The sequence below is a fragment of the Hipposideros armiger genome, unplaced genomic scaffold (assembly GCF_001890085.2).
Source record: "Hipposideros armiger isolate ML-2016 unplaced genomic scaffold, ASM189008v1 scaffold_246, whole genome shotgun sequence".
In the NCBI taxonomy this organism is placed as follows: domain Eukaryota; kingdom Metazoa; phylum Chordata; class Mammalia; order Chiroptera; family Hipposideridae; genus Hipposideros; species Hipposideros armiger.
Window position 1 is genome coordinate 1271700 of NW_017731596.1, and position 16756 is coordinate 1288455.

Below are 16756 nucleotides of genomic sequence, written 5' to 3' on the forward strand. Positions count from 1 at the left end.
CAGGGTTGGCCTTTATTTCAGTCCTAATTTTTGCTTCATAATGCTGAGCTTCCCTTGAAGGAATGTTGCCACCACCCCCCCCCTTTTTTTTTCAAGGGAAGGATTTTAACTTCATTCCCCTTTTAGGATATTTTAAAATAATGTTTGAGAATAGGTTTTGTCACTAAATATCCAGTTAGTTGATCCTTGGTATTAATATTTGGGAAAAAAAACAAGCTTTAATATATTTACATTCTCTTTCAGGTTGTTCCAAGATCTTTGAAGACTCGAGAAAAGCTGTGTTGACCAAAAGCAAGACAAATGACTCACAGAGAAAAAAGATGGCGGAGCCAAGGGCAATTAAAGGTAAAACAAAACCCCCAGATAATCCTATCCCACCTAGTTAAGGGTTTGTTTTCTTTTGCTTGTTTTTAATGTGAATATTTATGTTCCCAAAATGCCGAAGACCTTTTCTTGGCTTGTCTGGAGGACCGTTGGTGTACTTTGGAGGGTTACGTTGGTTCCCTCGATTCGCCCTCTCAAGTAAGATGCCCCTCGTGTAGCACTGCCTGTTCCCACCCCAACACTGGAGATTTTTGAAGTCACTGCTTTCTAAGGATTATAGTCAGCACAACTCCTCCTCTCACTCCCTTCTACTCTCTCGTATTCCTTCCAGACGCTCCAGAGAGATGAAGGCAATGCAGTGTCTACTGACCTGGGCTTTTATGATAACTATATTTTTTCTGTCATATTACTACATTTGGTTTTTAGTTATTTTATACTTGTTTTACCTGAATTCAAATGAGACCTCATGTCAAGAGGCACACAGAGCCTCTGCCTTCATTAACTGTGCACACAAAGTAAGGGTGGAGGATTTCAGCACTTTATCCACAAGACGTTCCCCTTAGCGCCTCAGGAGTGTCAGGGGACAGTCCCTTTTCCCCTCAGAAAAGCGTCCCAGGGGTTGGAAGAGGTCATGGTGGGACCCATATAATGCTCACTTCAGCCACAGAACTTAAAAATGTCTCTCCTTTGGCACAGCTAAGCCAGGAATGATTAGTAGATAGGACAGCGATAATGGTGACTGGGACGTCCCTTGAACAGAGTTGGTGTCCAGTAAGAAAGAGTGCAGTTAAATTGGATGTGGTTCCTGGGGCTGTGCCCCCATCAGGGTCTTTAATCTTCATTTAAAGTTAAGTGAAGATTAAAATATTATATTTTTTATGAGTTAAAATATTTTATGAGTTAAAATATTGCAGCGAGTTGCTCAATAAAGGTGTATCCGTTTGCCAGAGCTGCAGTAGTGAAGCACCACAGATGGGGGTGGGGGTGGGGCGGGTTAGACAACAGACAGTTATTTTCTCACAGTTCTAGAGTCTAGACGTCTGAGAAAGCTCAAGGTGTTGGCCAGGTTGGGTCTGTGGGAGAGGGGTCAATTTCCCCTGTTTTCCCTCTTAGTTCTTCTGGCTGGTCTAATTACCAAATTGACATGGAACAGATTAACAGGAGAAAATAACCAAATTTATTACATATGTACCCCCAGGGTCTCCATAAGAACAGGGGACCTGAGGACAGGTGGGCAGTTGAGGCTCATGCCATCTTGAGCTGAGGAGAAAGGGGTGTAGTGGTTTGGACTTAACAGGGAAAGTAGGCAATTTCACAGGTATATAGGAAAGAGCAAACATTTGGTACACAAATTCTTACCGGGCCGCCCAGAGACAGTGGGACACAGAGGGGCGTCTAACAGTCAGACTTTGCAGGTTCCTCTGTCTGCCACCCTTAGTTCATATTATGCTAAGGCTGTACTCCCTTCCTCCAAGCATGTTTTTTGTTAGTTTGTTTGTTTGTTTTTTCCCTGTCTGAATTCCTTTAGGCAGGTAAGGGGAAAGATCATAGGTTCTTCCTGAGTCTGTCTTAAAAATAAGCACCTTAAAATAATCAGTATCCCAAAGAGGCATATTTTGGGGTGGCACGCTCTGCTCCCCGCAGTTCCTTCTCAGGCTGTGAGGGACGATCTGCCCCCGGCCTCTCTCCTTGGCTTGTACGCAGGCATCTGCTCCTTGTATCTGCACATAGTTTTCCCTTTACCCATGTCTGTGGCCCAATTTCCCTTTTCTTATGAGGACACCAGTCGCGTTGGCATTAGGGCCTGTCCAGTGACCCCACTTTAACTTGATTACCTCTGTAAGCACCTGATATCCAAATCAGGTCACACCCTGAACTCCTGGGGATTTGGATTCTGGCCTGTGAGGGGTGGGGGAGGGTCGATGCAGATGAACCCATTATAAGAAGCCTTTGTATTCATTTGGAAAGATAAGCCGTATCCTACTGAAGAAGTTAAATTTCTCATTTTTAGGTAAATGTGAAGGTACATTTGGCCTCCATACTCCCACCACCCACTGGTCTCTCTTGCCCGCTTCTGGCTGTAGGCACCAGGGCTGGGACTAGGCTAAGCCAAGCAAGGCACAACATTGAAGGAGGCACTGCCTCTCAGGCGCCAACCCTGCACCTGCAGGGACCTGAGTGGGACTGCTTCCTTAAATCACGGGCACTGTGGGTAGTGGGTGTTTCGCTTGCCTCCCCCTCTTCCCACTCCACTTAGGAGACGCCTGTCTGGGAAGGGCGGGCAGGAGTCAGACCTATGCAGTGGTTATGGTAGGTTTCGTTGGGAAAAGAGTGCCATGCCGAATACCCACTCATCTAGAAGTGTGCCGAACGGCCAGCTCATTCAATGAATGTTGTCATTAGAATAAGTTTGCTTAGAGCCATTTTGCCTAAAATGTTTTCACTTAATGCCTACTCAGCTTAAAATAGAAAAAGAATAGTTATTAAAGATGTTTTTCGTCAGTTCATAAAGAGTCTCTATGAAAATTAGCAATTTATGTGAGTGAGAATTCTTTTTCGCAAAGTTGCATTTTACACGGTATCAAAGCTTTTGCTACCTCAATAATAGATTCCCGCTTGTTAAGTGCTTACTACGTGTGAAGGTTTCTGAGGTGCAATTTAATCGCATCCTCACAGCAGCCTTATGGAGTAGGCAGGGGAGAGAGCCCAGCGGTAGTTCAACTCAGGGACTAACCAGTTGGCATAGCTACGGGCCAGATCTTGTGTTTACACTTGTGTGAACCACTAAACGTGTGTTTACCTGTGTGAAATGCTAAACGTCAATCTGGAGGTAGGTGACTGAGGGTTTTGTTCCCGGCTGACATCAAATGAGTGGCGTCTTTTCCAACACCCTCAACCATCAACTCTCCAACACCAGCTGAGTATAGGTTTTCCCCGCTATCCAAAAATAGAGCCTTCCTATGAAAGTTTTCCTAAGCTGAAATGGCGTAAAACAAAGAAATAGTTACAGTTAATTCATATGGAAAAAAACTTTGAGTATTCCCAGGCCCAGAATTCAATGCATGTACAATGTCTTTATCCTTCACCACGACTGACATGCTTAATTCTGTCCAGGTTTACACTGCGCGTAACAGCATGGTGAGCTCTCCTAGGCTTTTCTGATCCTTACGACACACCTTGCTGACAGTGCACAGAATGAATGGGGAGAAAGCACAGATGCGCACAGTGCTCTGGCAGCTGGATGCTGAGAGCAGCTCCCGGGGAAGGAGCCTGTTGGGGCCATGCTCGCGGCCCGGGGGGCCTCTGCCTCTGTAACGGCCGGCTGTGGCTGCACAACAAACGCTGACCACTAGTTTTGATTTTTGCCTTTTTCTGTAAAAGCAACAATCTTCTTTGGATTTCGTTCAGTTGGCGATAACAGGTACTCATGTAGGTCTTTTGCTAAAATGAAGTGGCATACTGTGAACTTTCCAAAAGTGGGAGATGCCTGCATCCTACAATTTAATTCAGTTCTGACACTACCTGGAGTTAGTGGCAGACCCCACAGGTTAAGGGCTCAGTCCCACAAGACTGGGCTCCCTCCACTTCAGACACCATTGGAAAGTATCATGTCCCCAGGTTACCCCCACTTCTGTCCAACTTGAACAGACAGATGAAGAGCTTGTAGGGTGAGGGTTAGAGGGTCCTGAGCACCGGAGCTTCTGTCCCTGTGGAGCTGGGGTGGCAGGGGGACGGGGGTGTCTTCCTTATGACACATGGATGTGCTCACCAACCTGGGAGCTCTCCGCATCCTGTTGTTGAGGGGTTTTTATGAAGGGTTCACCACACAGGGATGATGGATTATTAACTCAGCCTTCATTTCTTCCCTCCTCACAGGATGGGGGTGGGGCAGAAAGTTCCAGGCTTCTAACTGAGGCTTGGTCTTCTGAGACCATCCCCAGGCTATCTAGGTATTCCCCAAGAGTCACTTCATTAGAAAAAAAGATGCTCCTATCACGCTTATAATTAAGGAAATTTCAAAGGTTTTAAGAGCTCTGTGCCACGAACTGGGGACCAAGACCCAATATCTTTTTTATTGCACCACAGTAATGTTATCCCACTTCACAGATTGTGACTAAGGCTCCTAGAGGGGTAAGTGGCCTTTTCTAGGTGTCCGAGGAGGAAGCTGATCTGGCTCCCATCCTCCATGCGACTCTGTCGCTGCTGGGATCTGGCACTGCCTCCCTGAGAGCCCTGCCCCCACTCGCAGTCCACACTGCACCTGAGGTGCCTGGGAACCCGGAGCGCCTGCCCAGACTGGCTGAGCCTCTCCTGGAGCCCATCTCCCTGGGCATGTCCTGTGCGTATTTTCTGAGTCCTGAAGGCTGGCCAGCAGCGCAGCTGTGTGACGGAGCACGGCCGTGTTGGGTGTCCACATGTCCATGTGTGGCGCCTCTGCATGCAGGATGGAACTGGGCTTAGAAGAGAACTAGGCCAGGGAACCTCCATGTTTCTTGTTGCCCCAGCCTTGCAAATATTCAGTAACTCAAATCAATTATTCATTTCTGTTGAATAATAATATAACATTATAATAATATAAGCTGTTGGCATTTTATAAACAAGAAGAAGAGAGACAACTAGATGTCTGTTGAATGTCAGTGCATTTAATTTTTTAAGATATCCCATAATAAAATAATGCAGGGTTATGAAACACTTAGCGAATTCATCACTGGAAACAAATATTAACGAGGGGGCTTTTAGACAACACAGATTTGAGTTCTGGAAGGCTTCACAGGCAGGTAAAACAGAAAATAAAAAGGCCCCCACAGTGATGTGAAACCATGTCATTCATCCACTGCTAACTATTTGAGACATGATCATCAGAAACACAAAAGTACAAGAGTAAGAAGTACTCTTAAAAATTCCATAAAATGCCTCCCAAATGGCCAAAAGGAACAGGACCCACATGACTGCAGAAATAGTCAAAGAGATTTGTGGAGGGAAGGAGGCCTGGGGAGGCCGATAGAACGTCTGTCCTCCTGGTCTTGAGTCGTATTGCTTGTTATCTGGTTTGGACGATGGCGGCGCCATTCACAATGAATGATTAATGAATCCCTTTGGTTGACGGTGACCTGGTGATGGTGCGTGAGGGTCATGGCCCCCGCCCGTCTCCCTAAGGTGGGGGCCTGGGAGGAATCTTTGTTCCCTGCCTCTCTGCCTTCCTGCCAATCCACATGCCTCTTGCTCCTCAAGGCTTCTTGGCGGCACCTCCTTGGCTCTCCATGTAAGTCACTGTCCCCCTCCTCTACATGTTATCTGCGTCCTTCATTTGTCCCTGCCACTGGCTGCCTGCTTGCAGGACTGACCTCTGGTATCCATTTGAATTGCTTCCCCATCTCCATCCCTTGAGGAGTGGGACTGCGTTGCACCTATGTATCCTATAGATCTACATATTCCCGTCTCTACCACCTATGTGTGATGCACTGAAAGTACCCAGAACTTCTCCGTAAAAGGCAAGACACATGAACAGTTGTTTATTAAGTTTATGTCTTGGATAGTTACAGATTGGATGGCTGCTGTGACTTCTATGATATTCCTGTGGTCTTGGACATCCAGAATATTGATTCCATTTCATTACAATCAGAATCCCCAGAAGGCTGGCATGGTCCTATCAGGTGAAGTGTGAGTTCCGCTGCTCCTGGCAAGGGCTCTAGACGCTAACAGAGTCCTCTGGTAGACATCTCTTGCTTATTCTTCAGTTTCCAAACCTATTTTGAGGGTAGGACCAGGGTTTGAGATCATGTCTCTTAGCTGGATGGAAATGTTATGTTTGTGTATTGGGATGAAGTTAGTTTCCTTTCAAATTCCTGTTTGAGTCTCCTTTTATCTCTCTAGGTGGAAAAGTTTTAAGGTGATGGGGCCCTTGATAACCTGGTTATTTAGGGCATATTGTTTGTATTAGTAATTCACAGTCACAAAAACGCTGTGTAACAAGCCAGCCCTAATCTCGGTGGTTTAAAACAAGAACACTTGTTTTGCCCATGAGCCTGTGGGCTGGCCGTTCAGGTTGGCCGTGGCTGGGCAGTCCTGGTTTTGCGGTTTTCCTCCCGTGCCTGGCGTCTGGTTGTCTGTCAGATGTCGAGGGCGGTCTTGGCTGGGGAGATTGGATGGCGTGGCTTTTTCCACGTGCCTCTCATCCTCCAGCCTGCTGGCTTGGGCACACTCCTGTGGTCGTGGAAAGCTGCAGGTGGAAACACTTCATGCCTCCCAAGACTTGGGCTAGAAATGGGCACGCTTTCCTTCTGCTGCGTTCTGTTGGCTGAAGAAAGTCACGCGGACTGCCCCTAAACTGGCGTGGGGAAGCGAGCTACCTCTGCTGTGAAGGACCCATAGTCCCATGGCAAAGGCGTGGCCACAGGAAGGAGCGGAGCATTACAACCAGCATCGCAATCTACTGTAGTGTGCGAGGAAACAGGCTGTTTAGTCTCTGTCTTCTGCATGTATCTAGAACACTTACAGGGTGTTTCGGTTGTCTACACGTGTAATAAACTATCCCAACCTAGTAGCTTAAAACAACGACCAGTATATGATTTCTCATGGTTCTGTTGGCTGACTGAACTCAGCTGGACAGCTCTGCTTCCCTGATGTCGGCAGGGGCTGCGGTCATCTGACAGATGACCGTTCTGAACGTCCAGGTTGGCTCCCTCTCAGGCCTGGCACATGGTGCGGGCTGTCAGCTGGGCGCCCACCTCTGGCCTGGGCCGGACTGCGGTGCTGCCGGGGCGTGGGGACTAGGTTCCTCGAGGCAGGAAGGGCAAGCTTATGGCTCTGTGGAGGCCTGGGCTCAGAAACGCCAGAACACCCCTTGCACTGTGTTCTCTGGATCAAAGGCAGTTGTAAATCAGCCAGGAATTGAGGGGCGGGGACAAGCTTCAGCGGGTGGTGTGAGCAGCAGCATGTGTGTGAGGAGGGAGGAACTGTGTGGGGTGAGCTACCCCAGAGAGACCCGAAATGTGTAGAAAGAGCCGTCTGCTCGTGAGCGTGGGGATCGCGCAGTGGGAAGCCTTGCTTTTGTCAGGATGGACCCCTGCCTGGCTGAGCGGACCCTAGGAGCAGAGTGGTGTTCTCCTGGGGTGGCTGCTGTTCTCTGGAAGAGGCTGTCTTGGGGGATCCCTGTGCCAGGAGAGCCAGTTCTGAGAGACCTTCAGCCAGGGCCCCATCTCCTCTCAGCCTCTCCTCTCATTACTGCGCCATTCAAGTGGGTCACCACTCTACTCAGGCCGGTGTCAAGACAGCGCTGCATTCCTTTCGCTTTTTTTTTTTAGCAAATATTATTGCCCCAAAGGACTCGCTTTAGAGTTAAGGAAAAAACACTTGCATACTTTCCAAGATCAGAAAGCTGGCTATAGTGAAAAATAATGCCTGAGGCTCCATGTTTGTCATGCCCTGGAGTCTATGGAGCTAGCCCTTTGGGGGGCAGACCCCGAGCACCCAGACGTGGAGGTGAAGGCTTCCTGTGAGAAGTGGATGTGTTTGTACCATAGCGGGGTCAGGGGGTCAGAAGGGGCGGGATACAGAGGGAGCTCGGACTCGCGTGAGCCTGTGGCGTATTCCTGGAGTAACGTGTTCAGCAGCAGACTTGACAGGCAGCCTTGTGCCCGTTGTCCTGTAATCGAGCTGTTTACTTTTATCTTGCGGTTAACTACTGCTTACACTTGTGGGCCAGATTTATGAAGACCAAAACAACAACAAAATGACAGTTGACTAAAAAACAGTAATGGCACCTAAAAGTGTAAATTAGAAAAGGTATTTCCAGTGCCAACCGATGGTTAAGAACTACGGAGAATCAAAAGCTATGTGGGGAACGGTGCCTAGAGCCTGGAGCCCCAGGGGAGGGTCCGAGGATGGTTGAGGCCACCATAGAATGCAGCTATGGCCAGAGCCATGGTCAAATATGGAGGGCGCCTAGAGTGGGTGGTGGGGTGGCGTGGGGAAGAAATACCCCTACCCTTCTCTCCTTCCACTCCCGATCTCCAGATGGTGTCACCTTGACCAAACTTGACCTGGGCGGCCAGAGGCAAGGGCGCCCTGCTGAGGCAGCCTGTAGGGGTCAGTCCTGTGGGGTGTGGGCTAGGGCAGGGGTGGGTGGAGAGGGGCTCTGGGCATGGGGAGGGGCAGACAGACAATAACCAGAACACACTGGTTTGTAATCTGAATAAAGGCAAATATTGAATGAAGTGTTTCACCCTAGACCATGGACACCTTTAAGTTTAATTCCTTTGAATTTCAATTAAATTGAACCATGAATTAAAGTATTTTCAACATGCAGGGCAAAACCTATTAATTATGTCAAACCACAATTTCTTATCGGCCTTGGAGTCAGGCCAATCCGAGCTGAATCCTGGCTGTGTTGCTTATTATTAACTAGTGACCCCAGATAAATCAGTGAACTCCCTGCGTCTCCACGTCCCCCCCTGGACAATGGGAATTCTAACTCCCAGAGTCATGGTCAGGATGAAATGACAAAACGCATGTGGAGCCCTTAGCCAGGGGCTGCCACGTAAGCACTCAGTGAACAGGAGCTGTGCTTTTTATGAAGAGCTTAATTCTGCAGCTCAGAAAAATGCATAGATGGAATTAGGTTTGGGGGGAACATCACAAGCCCAATGCTCTCAATAGTACAGAAAATGCCTCATTTTTTTTTCCCCTGTGTAACTTCTTCCTTTAAACAATCATTTATAGATACTGCCCATGTGAAATGACGTGTGTGAACTGCCTATGACGTGGTTTTGGGGCGCTTGTCTTACTGGGGTTTTACTGGGGCTAACATGTTCCTAACAGAAGGGAAGTGAGCTGTCTAGTCACTTCATTTACCGCACAGAGCGAAAGGATGCTTTCGGGCAAACACGTTTAATGCAGAGCTGTGATTTTTTTTTTTTAAACCATTGGCATATTGTATTCAGCCCTACTGGAAAATAAAACACAGAAGTGTGGTTGTTTACTCTTGTTTGTGCTGTCCCCTTTTGTCTCCCAGCTGTCTCCGGTTTTGAGTGCGTGGTAGATGAGCAGGCCTCCCGAAGGACATGATTCAGGCTGTCCCAGACCCAGCAGCTCATATCACGGTAGGTCCCATCTTGGCCAGGAAGCTGCCGGCTTCCTCCCTGGCTCGATTGTCACGGATGCCTGCCCACAAATCCGTTAACGCAGGGGTCAGCCAGCCGCGCCCGTGGGCCCCATCCAGCCCACCATCTGTTTTATACAGCCCGTGAGCTCAGAAAATGGTTTTCGCGTTTTTAAATGGTTGGGAAAAAAAAAATCAAAAGAGGAAGAATATTTCCTAACACATGTAAATGATATGAAATGTAGATTTCATTGTCCATAAAGACAGCTCTCCTGGGACACAGCCATGTTCACCCATTCCCATAGTCTGTGGCTGCTTTCACGCTGTCACGGCCGTGTTGAGTGGCAGCAACAAAGACCATATGGCCTGCAAAGCTGAAAATATTTACTCTCTGGCCCCCGGCAGAAGATGACTGCTGACCCCTGAGTTAACGTAGGAAACCACATCCGAGTTCGTCTAACTCCTGTTCCAGCCCCACCTCCGTGACGCTGCCTGGGGTTACCTAGGAAGAGACGACCAGGGGAGCGCCTGGGTCTCCAGTGCTCAGACGTGGTTTCATCCAGGCATGCCAACACTTCAGCAGCTCGTCACGTCACACCTGCCCCAGCTGCTCACTGACAGCACCTCCCCGCAGCCCTGGGGGTGAGAGGGTAGGGAAGGGAGACTTGTGCCAAGGCAAGTCCCTAAGAGGAAGCCAGCCCCTGTATGTCAGTACTCCTCGTACGCGTGGGTATAGCCACAGGGAGGAAAGGAAGTGATGGTTTTAATATACTTGGCTCAAATAACAGTTACAGAGAAAACGGGGGCCAGAGCCACAGTATCCAGATACGCTGTCCACACCTGTGCTGTTTAGTTCAGCTGTCTACACTGGACCAAATCATTCACTGCATTGCGAGTTCTTCGTGTTTCCCATATAATTCATTTTCCCTGAGTGGCCTCGTGAGTTTTACTAATTTATATTTTTTGCCTAAAACATTTTTCGAAAATGAAAAGCGGCTTCTAATTGAAAGGAAAGTGTATGGTATTGAGAAATTTTCCTTTCCTTGGACTAAAATATAAAATGGACTAAAATAGAAAATATCACACACAGACACTCATTTTAAAAGCAGTATGTTTGGGGGTGTTATGTACCATGTACAACTCACATGCATACACATTTGATTTCTTTGAACATGGAATTAGAAGTGTCACAGCTTCAGTGCATGCGTTGCGCTTTGTGGGAGCTCTTGAAGTTTTAGAAATAGGGGACATCCTAGGGGTGTTGAGGGTTCTGAATTTTATCCAGGGACTTGATTTCTGTGTGATATTCTATTGGGACATAGCAGTTATGTCTACAGAAGTGCAAGTGGGAAATCTCTTGTGGATATGATACGTTTTTTTCAGAAATATCTGGAACATTCTTTTAAGTGTGTCCATGCTACACACAGGTGAGGGGCGGGAAAGACTTTTCTCCTTTAGACTGTGTTGACCATGAGCTGCAGGGAGCAAATTAAAGCTCGTGGGGGAAGGTGATACGAGGAGTGTCTTCTACAGTTCAGAGTAGGCGGGTCAACAGCTGAAATCCATTCTGATTGGCAGCTTGTTCCTAACCAACCAAAAGGAAAAGATGAAGTCAGCAAGAAAGTATTGCAGAGTTTTAAAAGTTAATTCATCAAGTGCAAAACAGACTTAGACAAATCTGAGACACATGATCTCTGAGAATGCGTTCATTGGAAATGTTCTGGCTGTAATCTGAGGAGGGAGCATTTTTGTTTTTCAGCTCTGATTTATCTAATTACAATCGTATTGGTTAACATAAACATGAGTGAAAGATAATTTTGAAAAACAGTAACCCTGAGAGTTTTTAAAAAATACATTTCAACTCAAATTGCTTCTGTGTGTTTTGAAGATGAACCAGCAAATTAGAGTTGCAGTTACTAATAGCAGATGTTGGCTCTGAGGCAGAGAGAATTATATTAAAGATGTTTGTTTCCTTTGTAAATCTATCAAATTCCACCTATCGGAATTTAAATAATTATTTCTGGACTTCCTTGCTTTAGTATATGTAATTGGTGTCCTTGACAACAGGGTTAGGCAAGCCCATTGCCTTCCTCTGTTTCCTTAAAGTACCTGATTTGGGGAATTTAGTCAGTAAACTTTTATGTGTTGAGAAGTCCTTGGTTCCAGGCTGCAGAGGGCAGCTTTTTTTTCTGGGAGGGGAGGTTCTTACAAATGACACGTGAATGGTTCCGCTTGGTGTGTTAATGTAAATAGTGGATGATTTTGTCTTTGGCTCATGGCTACTGAAATGTTTTTTCATCTGAAAGAGACTTGCGTTCTCCACAGAAGTGAGCTAACGTTACAGGCATGCAGGGAGGCAGATAGAAAGGCTTCATGTTCGCGTCCGGAGACTGATCTGGAGGAAAGAAATGTTCCTTTTGTCGTAAAGAAATTTATTCCATATTGCTTACCATAGGTCTTTTCTGCTAGAACAAATATTAAATGTTATAGCAATTGCATAACATATGGTTATATTAATATATGGTCGTTATGTATTAGCATCCTCTTACATAATAGCAGTAGAAGGGGAGAAAGAAGAAGAGGGAATATTCTGGAAAGAATTGGACAGCCACAGGGTCAGTACTTAGCCAGAATCAAATTGCTGAACTGACTTTTTTTCCCACGTGATTCTGTGCCTGACGCTCTGGAAGTAACGCTAAATATTTCTGACGATAAAAGATGCTAAACTTAAGCGCTGTTTGTGTTTCATAGAAGGAGGGGTCTGAAAGAGTTGTAAGAAGTAGTCAGCAGTAAGCGCAGGGTCACAGGGAAGCCTGACAACCCAGCAGATGAGTGGGACTCTAAAAATAATGCGAAGCAGATGCAAAAACAAGCTCCCAAGGAAGGTGCCCCAGCCTGCATCCTGAGTGAGGGATGATGAGCTGACCTCTCCTGGCCGGCGGTGCTTTACCTCATCTCCACGGAGAAGTGAGGCTCGCACGGCCTCCCTCCCACCTGGCTAACAAAAGACACGGAGTTAGAAGCATTTCACACGTATTTCCAAATCTGATTTATCGTCACTTTGCTTCACAGGAAGTTAGAAAGTTTATCCTTTGAGGATATACTCCACAGAGACCCAGCGTTTTCCCCCAAAGTCTGTGTACTGTGAAGATGATGTAAGCCTTTGATACGCTGCCTAATTTTTCCTTCATAAATCAGCTTTGATCAGATTCCAGCAGGGTTAGCACATCCCGATGAGCCTGGTGACTTGGTGGCTGTTTATAGCTGCACTTGCATTTTCCTGCTGGATAGTAGCACTTAATTAAACAGAGAAGGACAGATTTGCTAAAATTTCTACAGTGAGTGCGTATTATTTTTGTAAACAGGAAAACAATACTGTTTAAAAATATTAAGGTCTTTGATATGGCAGAACCAGTGGCGTCTCGCAACATCTGACGACCCGTCAGGTATTTTGCATGAGATTTGCTGGAGCTGGGCCATCCTTTCTGTTACTCCTTATTTCCTGAGCCCCTGGGGCTCTGCTCAGGGTATGTGCAGTGGGTTTAATGGCATGCTCCCCCAGGCGTGCTGCACAGTCCCCCAAACTTGTGACTCCTCGTTAAGAGGGCATCAGCTTTATCAGGAGGTGTCGGCGGGAGTGAGAGATTCCGATCACTTCATGGGAGAAAGGTTACCAGTTGTGCGTGGTTGGCCTAGAAACCCTCTGGTCCAGTCTTTCTCCAGAGCTGGTTCTCAGAAGATCCTGGAGAGCTACTCAAAGTGTAGATCCCTGGGCATCATCAACCAAAGCTACCTCTGCAGTATGTTTGGGCTGGACTCAGGGGATGACGTTTTAAAAGCCTGAGGTATTTCTGTGGACCCTACTTAGATAATAAATAATTATTATTGATTAACCCAGCCTGAGATAATCAATCAGTAATATTTATCAAAGCAACTGACTTTTTTTTTTTCCTGTCTACACCTGAGGCTGCATTGTTCTGCATGGCTGCTCTGAATAACATACTCACACCCGTAAAGGTTTAGAAAACATCGTTTGGACTTGAGTTTTAAAATGTCAGCACGTATCGTGGGTTCTGTGATTGGGTGTAAGGGTCCAGAAGAGAGCTGTCACTCATTGCTTCTGCCTCATGGGAAAATGACTTATCAGGAATTTGAATTGAGAATTTTTCAGGTCAGCCCCCAGCCATTGAGTGTGTTAGAGATGTCAACATGGCTCATGCCACTGTCGCTTGCACAGCTCCCTTTGTGAAGTTGGGGTTCGAACATCATTATCCTTGTTGCAAGACTCAGCGTTGGGGCCACTGATGTGGGGGAGGTGTGCGTTGGAGGCTAGCTCAGGGTACAAGAAGTTCAGGATGAGAAATGTGCATTTCCCAATGAGAATACCCTACTTTCTGCTGGTTCTTACTAATAAGTGGGAGCAAGTCTTACTTGGGGGTTCTCCATGGTGAGTTTCCACCTTCTTTTCCTTTTGCACCTTTTTTTACCTCTGATCCCAAACTCCCGTGGCTTCAGTTATCATCTTTGTACAGGGCACTCTGCTATCTCTGGCTCTGATTTCTCCTCTGATCTCCGGCCTTACGTTTCTAGGTACCTGTTAGGCACCTTCTCTGGGTGTGGGTACAGGTACCTTCAACTCAGCAGTCAATCGGAGGAACCAAGCATCCGTTTGTGTGATGTTTTGAGTCTTCAGAGCATCTTTGCATCCTCTGGTGAATTTAATCTAGAGTTTAGGTCATTTTCCCAGGTCACAGAGGTTCAGCCTCCACCAAGGCCAGGTTCATGCATTCTACAACATCGTCTCATTTCTAACACCTCTTCCCTTTTGGGATAAGACAGCTATAGAGTAATGGTTAGCAGGCAGGCTGTGAAGCCAGACTTCCTGCTTTACAATCCAAGGCATAAGGTTTGCTGATTGATCTTGGGCAAGTTACTGAGCCTCTCTGAGCTTCACCCAGTTCTCTTATCAGTAAAATGCGGATAATGGTATCCACCTCCTAGTGCTGTGTGAGGATCAGAGGAGGTGATTCATGTGAAGGTCTTAGAACAGTGTCTAGTAAATAGCAAAACATCATCATCATCTAAAAGTTGTTATTAATCCCCTGTTTTAATGATGGCCACTTGTCCCTGTGACCCAGGCTTAACACTTAAGGCATACCTTTAACTCTCTTCTCCCTGTCACCTTTCACTTCTTGCCTCATCCACAGCACCTTTTCTTTGTGGGACATTATCTCCTTGTCTTCTTACAGGGGTCTCTAAGTTCTCCTGCTGGCTGCTTTCTCCACCCACCTTTCCTTACATTCTTCTTATCTCATGCTGCCAGGTTAATCCTAAGAGAGCGCTTCCAACAGCGTTTCTCTGATCAGAAATCTTTATGCATTCAAGGAGTAGGAACATTTTTAAGACTTTTGAAAGCAGTATCTCCCCCCCCCCAATCGTGCCCTTTTGCACTGCTCCAAGAAGGATCTGAGAGTGCCATTTTATCACCTTCTAGTGCAATTTTTAATCTTTGCTGACTTGAAGTGTGGAGAGTGGAGTTTTATAGATGTTATTTCATTTGGAAACTTGTGCAAGTGATTATCTCTTCATATACTTATCAGTAAGTTATAATAATCTCTTTTGTAATTTTTTAAAGCCATTTCAATGAAATCATTTAACATTGCTGGGGGAATAGTATGAACTAAAAGATAAGATCCCCGCTGACATGAAGCTTACATTCTAGGAGTTGAGATAGGATATGTTCATATATATATGTCAACATTTATATATGTGTATAAAATCGGCATTACAACATATATATGTGTGTGTGTATGTATCTATATCCATATATACGAGGTCAGACAATTAAGTTTGTGAACTTGTTGCAACAATGTTGGTAACCTTTTTTGATATCAGAGGGATTATTCATTATGAATTTGTACCAACTGGACAGTGAACCAAGTTTACTATTTGGAAGTGCTGAAAAGGCTGCGTGAAAAAGTTAGGCGACCTGAACTTGTCGCCAACAATTCATTGCTCTTGTGCATCACGACAATGCACCAGCTCACACAGCACTGTCTGTGAGGGAGCTTTTAGCCAGTAAACAAATAACTATATTGGAACACCCTCCCTACTCACCTGATCTGGCCCCCAATGACTTCTTTCTTTACCTGAAGATAAAGGAAATACTGAAAGGAAGACATTTAGATGACATTCAGGACATCAAGGGTAATAGGATGACAGCTCTGATGGCCATTCCAGAAAGAGTTCCAGAATTGCTTTGATGGGTGGACGAGGAGCTGGCGTCGGTGCATAGCTTCCCAAGGGGAGGACTTGGGAGGTGACCGTAGTGATAGTCAGCAGTGAGGCATGCAGCACTTTTTCTAGGATGAGTTCGCGAACGTAGTTGTCAGACCTTATATATATTCATACATTAATGCTCACTGTTATGCTCTAGAATAAAAAGTAAGGTAAGATACAGGTAATCAAAGAGTATGGAGGGGAGAGGTGCCATTTTACTACATAAAACATTAGGCAAGGTTGTTGGGTGGAGGTGAAGTTCAAGCAGACCTGAAGGAAGTGAGCGCATGAGCCGTGTGATCCGTGGGGCAGAGCGTCCCAGAGAGAGGGGGCGGCCTCTGCGAAGGCCGGGAGGCAGGAGTGTCCTGCCCACCGTTCAGGGAAAGGCAAGGAGACAGGCTCGCATGGAGTGAGGGGAGAGCTGTAGGATGTGGGGTTGGAGAGGCAATGGTGAGGCCATATGTTAGAGTTCTGATATGCTAGGGTAAGGGCGTTTACATTCTATTCTGCATGTTGGGAAGCCGGGACCATTGGGAGGTTTGAAGCAGAATGGGTGACATGATCTGATTGAAATTTTTTTTACCAGCTCCATTGAAGTATAATTTACATTGGTTGCATCATTTACATTTGTGAGTCATGAGCTTAGTTTGAGGCTGGGTGAGGAGAAGGGATCATTTAGACACCAAGATAAAGAGCAAAGTTGAGCTTTGAGTCCCTCCACCATGTAGCGGCTGGGAAGAGGAGGAGGAAGCCCAAGAGGGCTGCGAGGAAGAGCCAGTGGGCAGGAAAAGAACGGGACAGTGCCAGATCAGCGGAGGTGGGGACCATCAGCTCGGACAACATGGACCCAACTGGTGGCCTTGGTAAGAGCGAATTGCATGGAGTGGCCAAAGCCACACAGGAGTGGGTGCAAACAGCAAAGGGGTGAAAAGAATGCGGACAGCTGATGGGGGCGATGCTTCCACAGTGAGGATTACAGGGTTTAGTGCTTTTCTCAACAACTTGTACAAATTATGTTTTGATGACATTAACCCTGAGCTGTGTCCTATTTGT

The 16756-nt window shown here is 46.4% G+C and overlaps 1 protein-coding gene across 1 annotated transcript in view; it reads left to right on the forward strand.

The window, feature by feature from the left end:
- Positions 1 to 244: 244 nt before the first annotated feature.
- Positions 245 to 16756, forward strand: part of ERG (ETS transcription factor ERG) — a 192108-nt gene continuing 175596 nt past the window's right edge. The window contains exons 1-2 of the mRNA XM_019655782.1: positions 245 to 345; positions 9338 to 9425. Of these exons, the coding sequence (XP_019511327.1) occupies positions 9387 to 9425 (39 nt within the window). The 5' untranslated portion in view covers positions 245 to 345; positions 9338 to 9386. The remainder of the gene's footprint in view (positions 346 to 9337; positions 9426 to 16756) is intronic.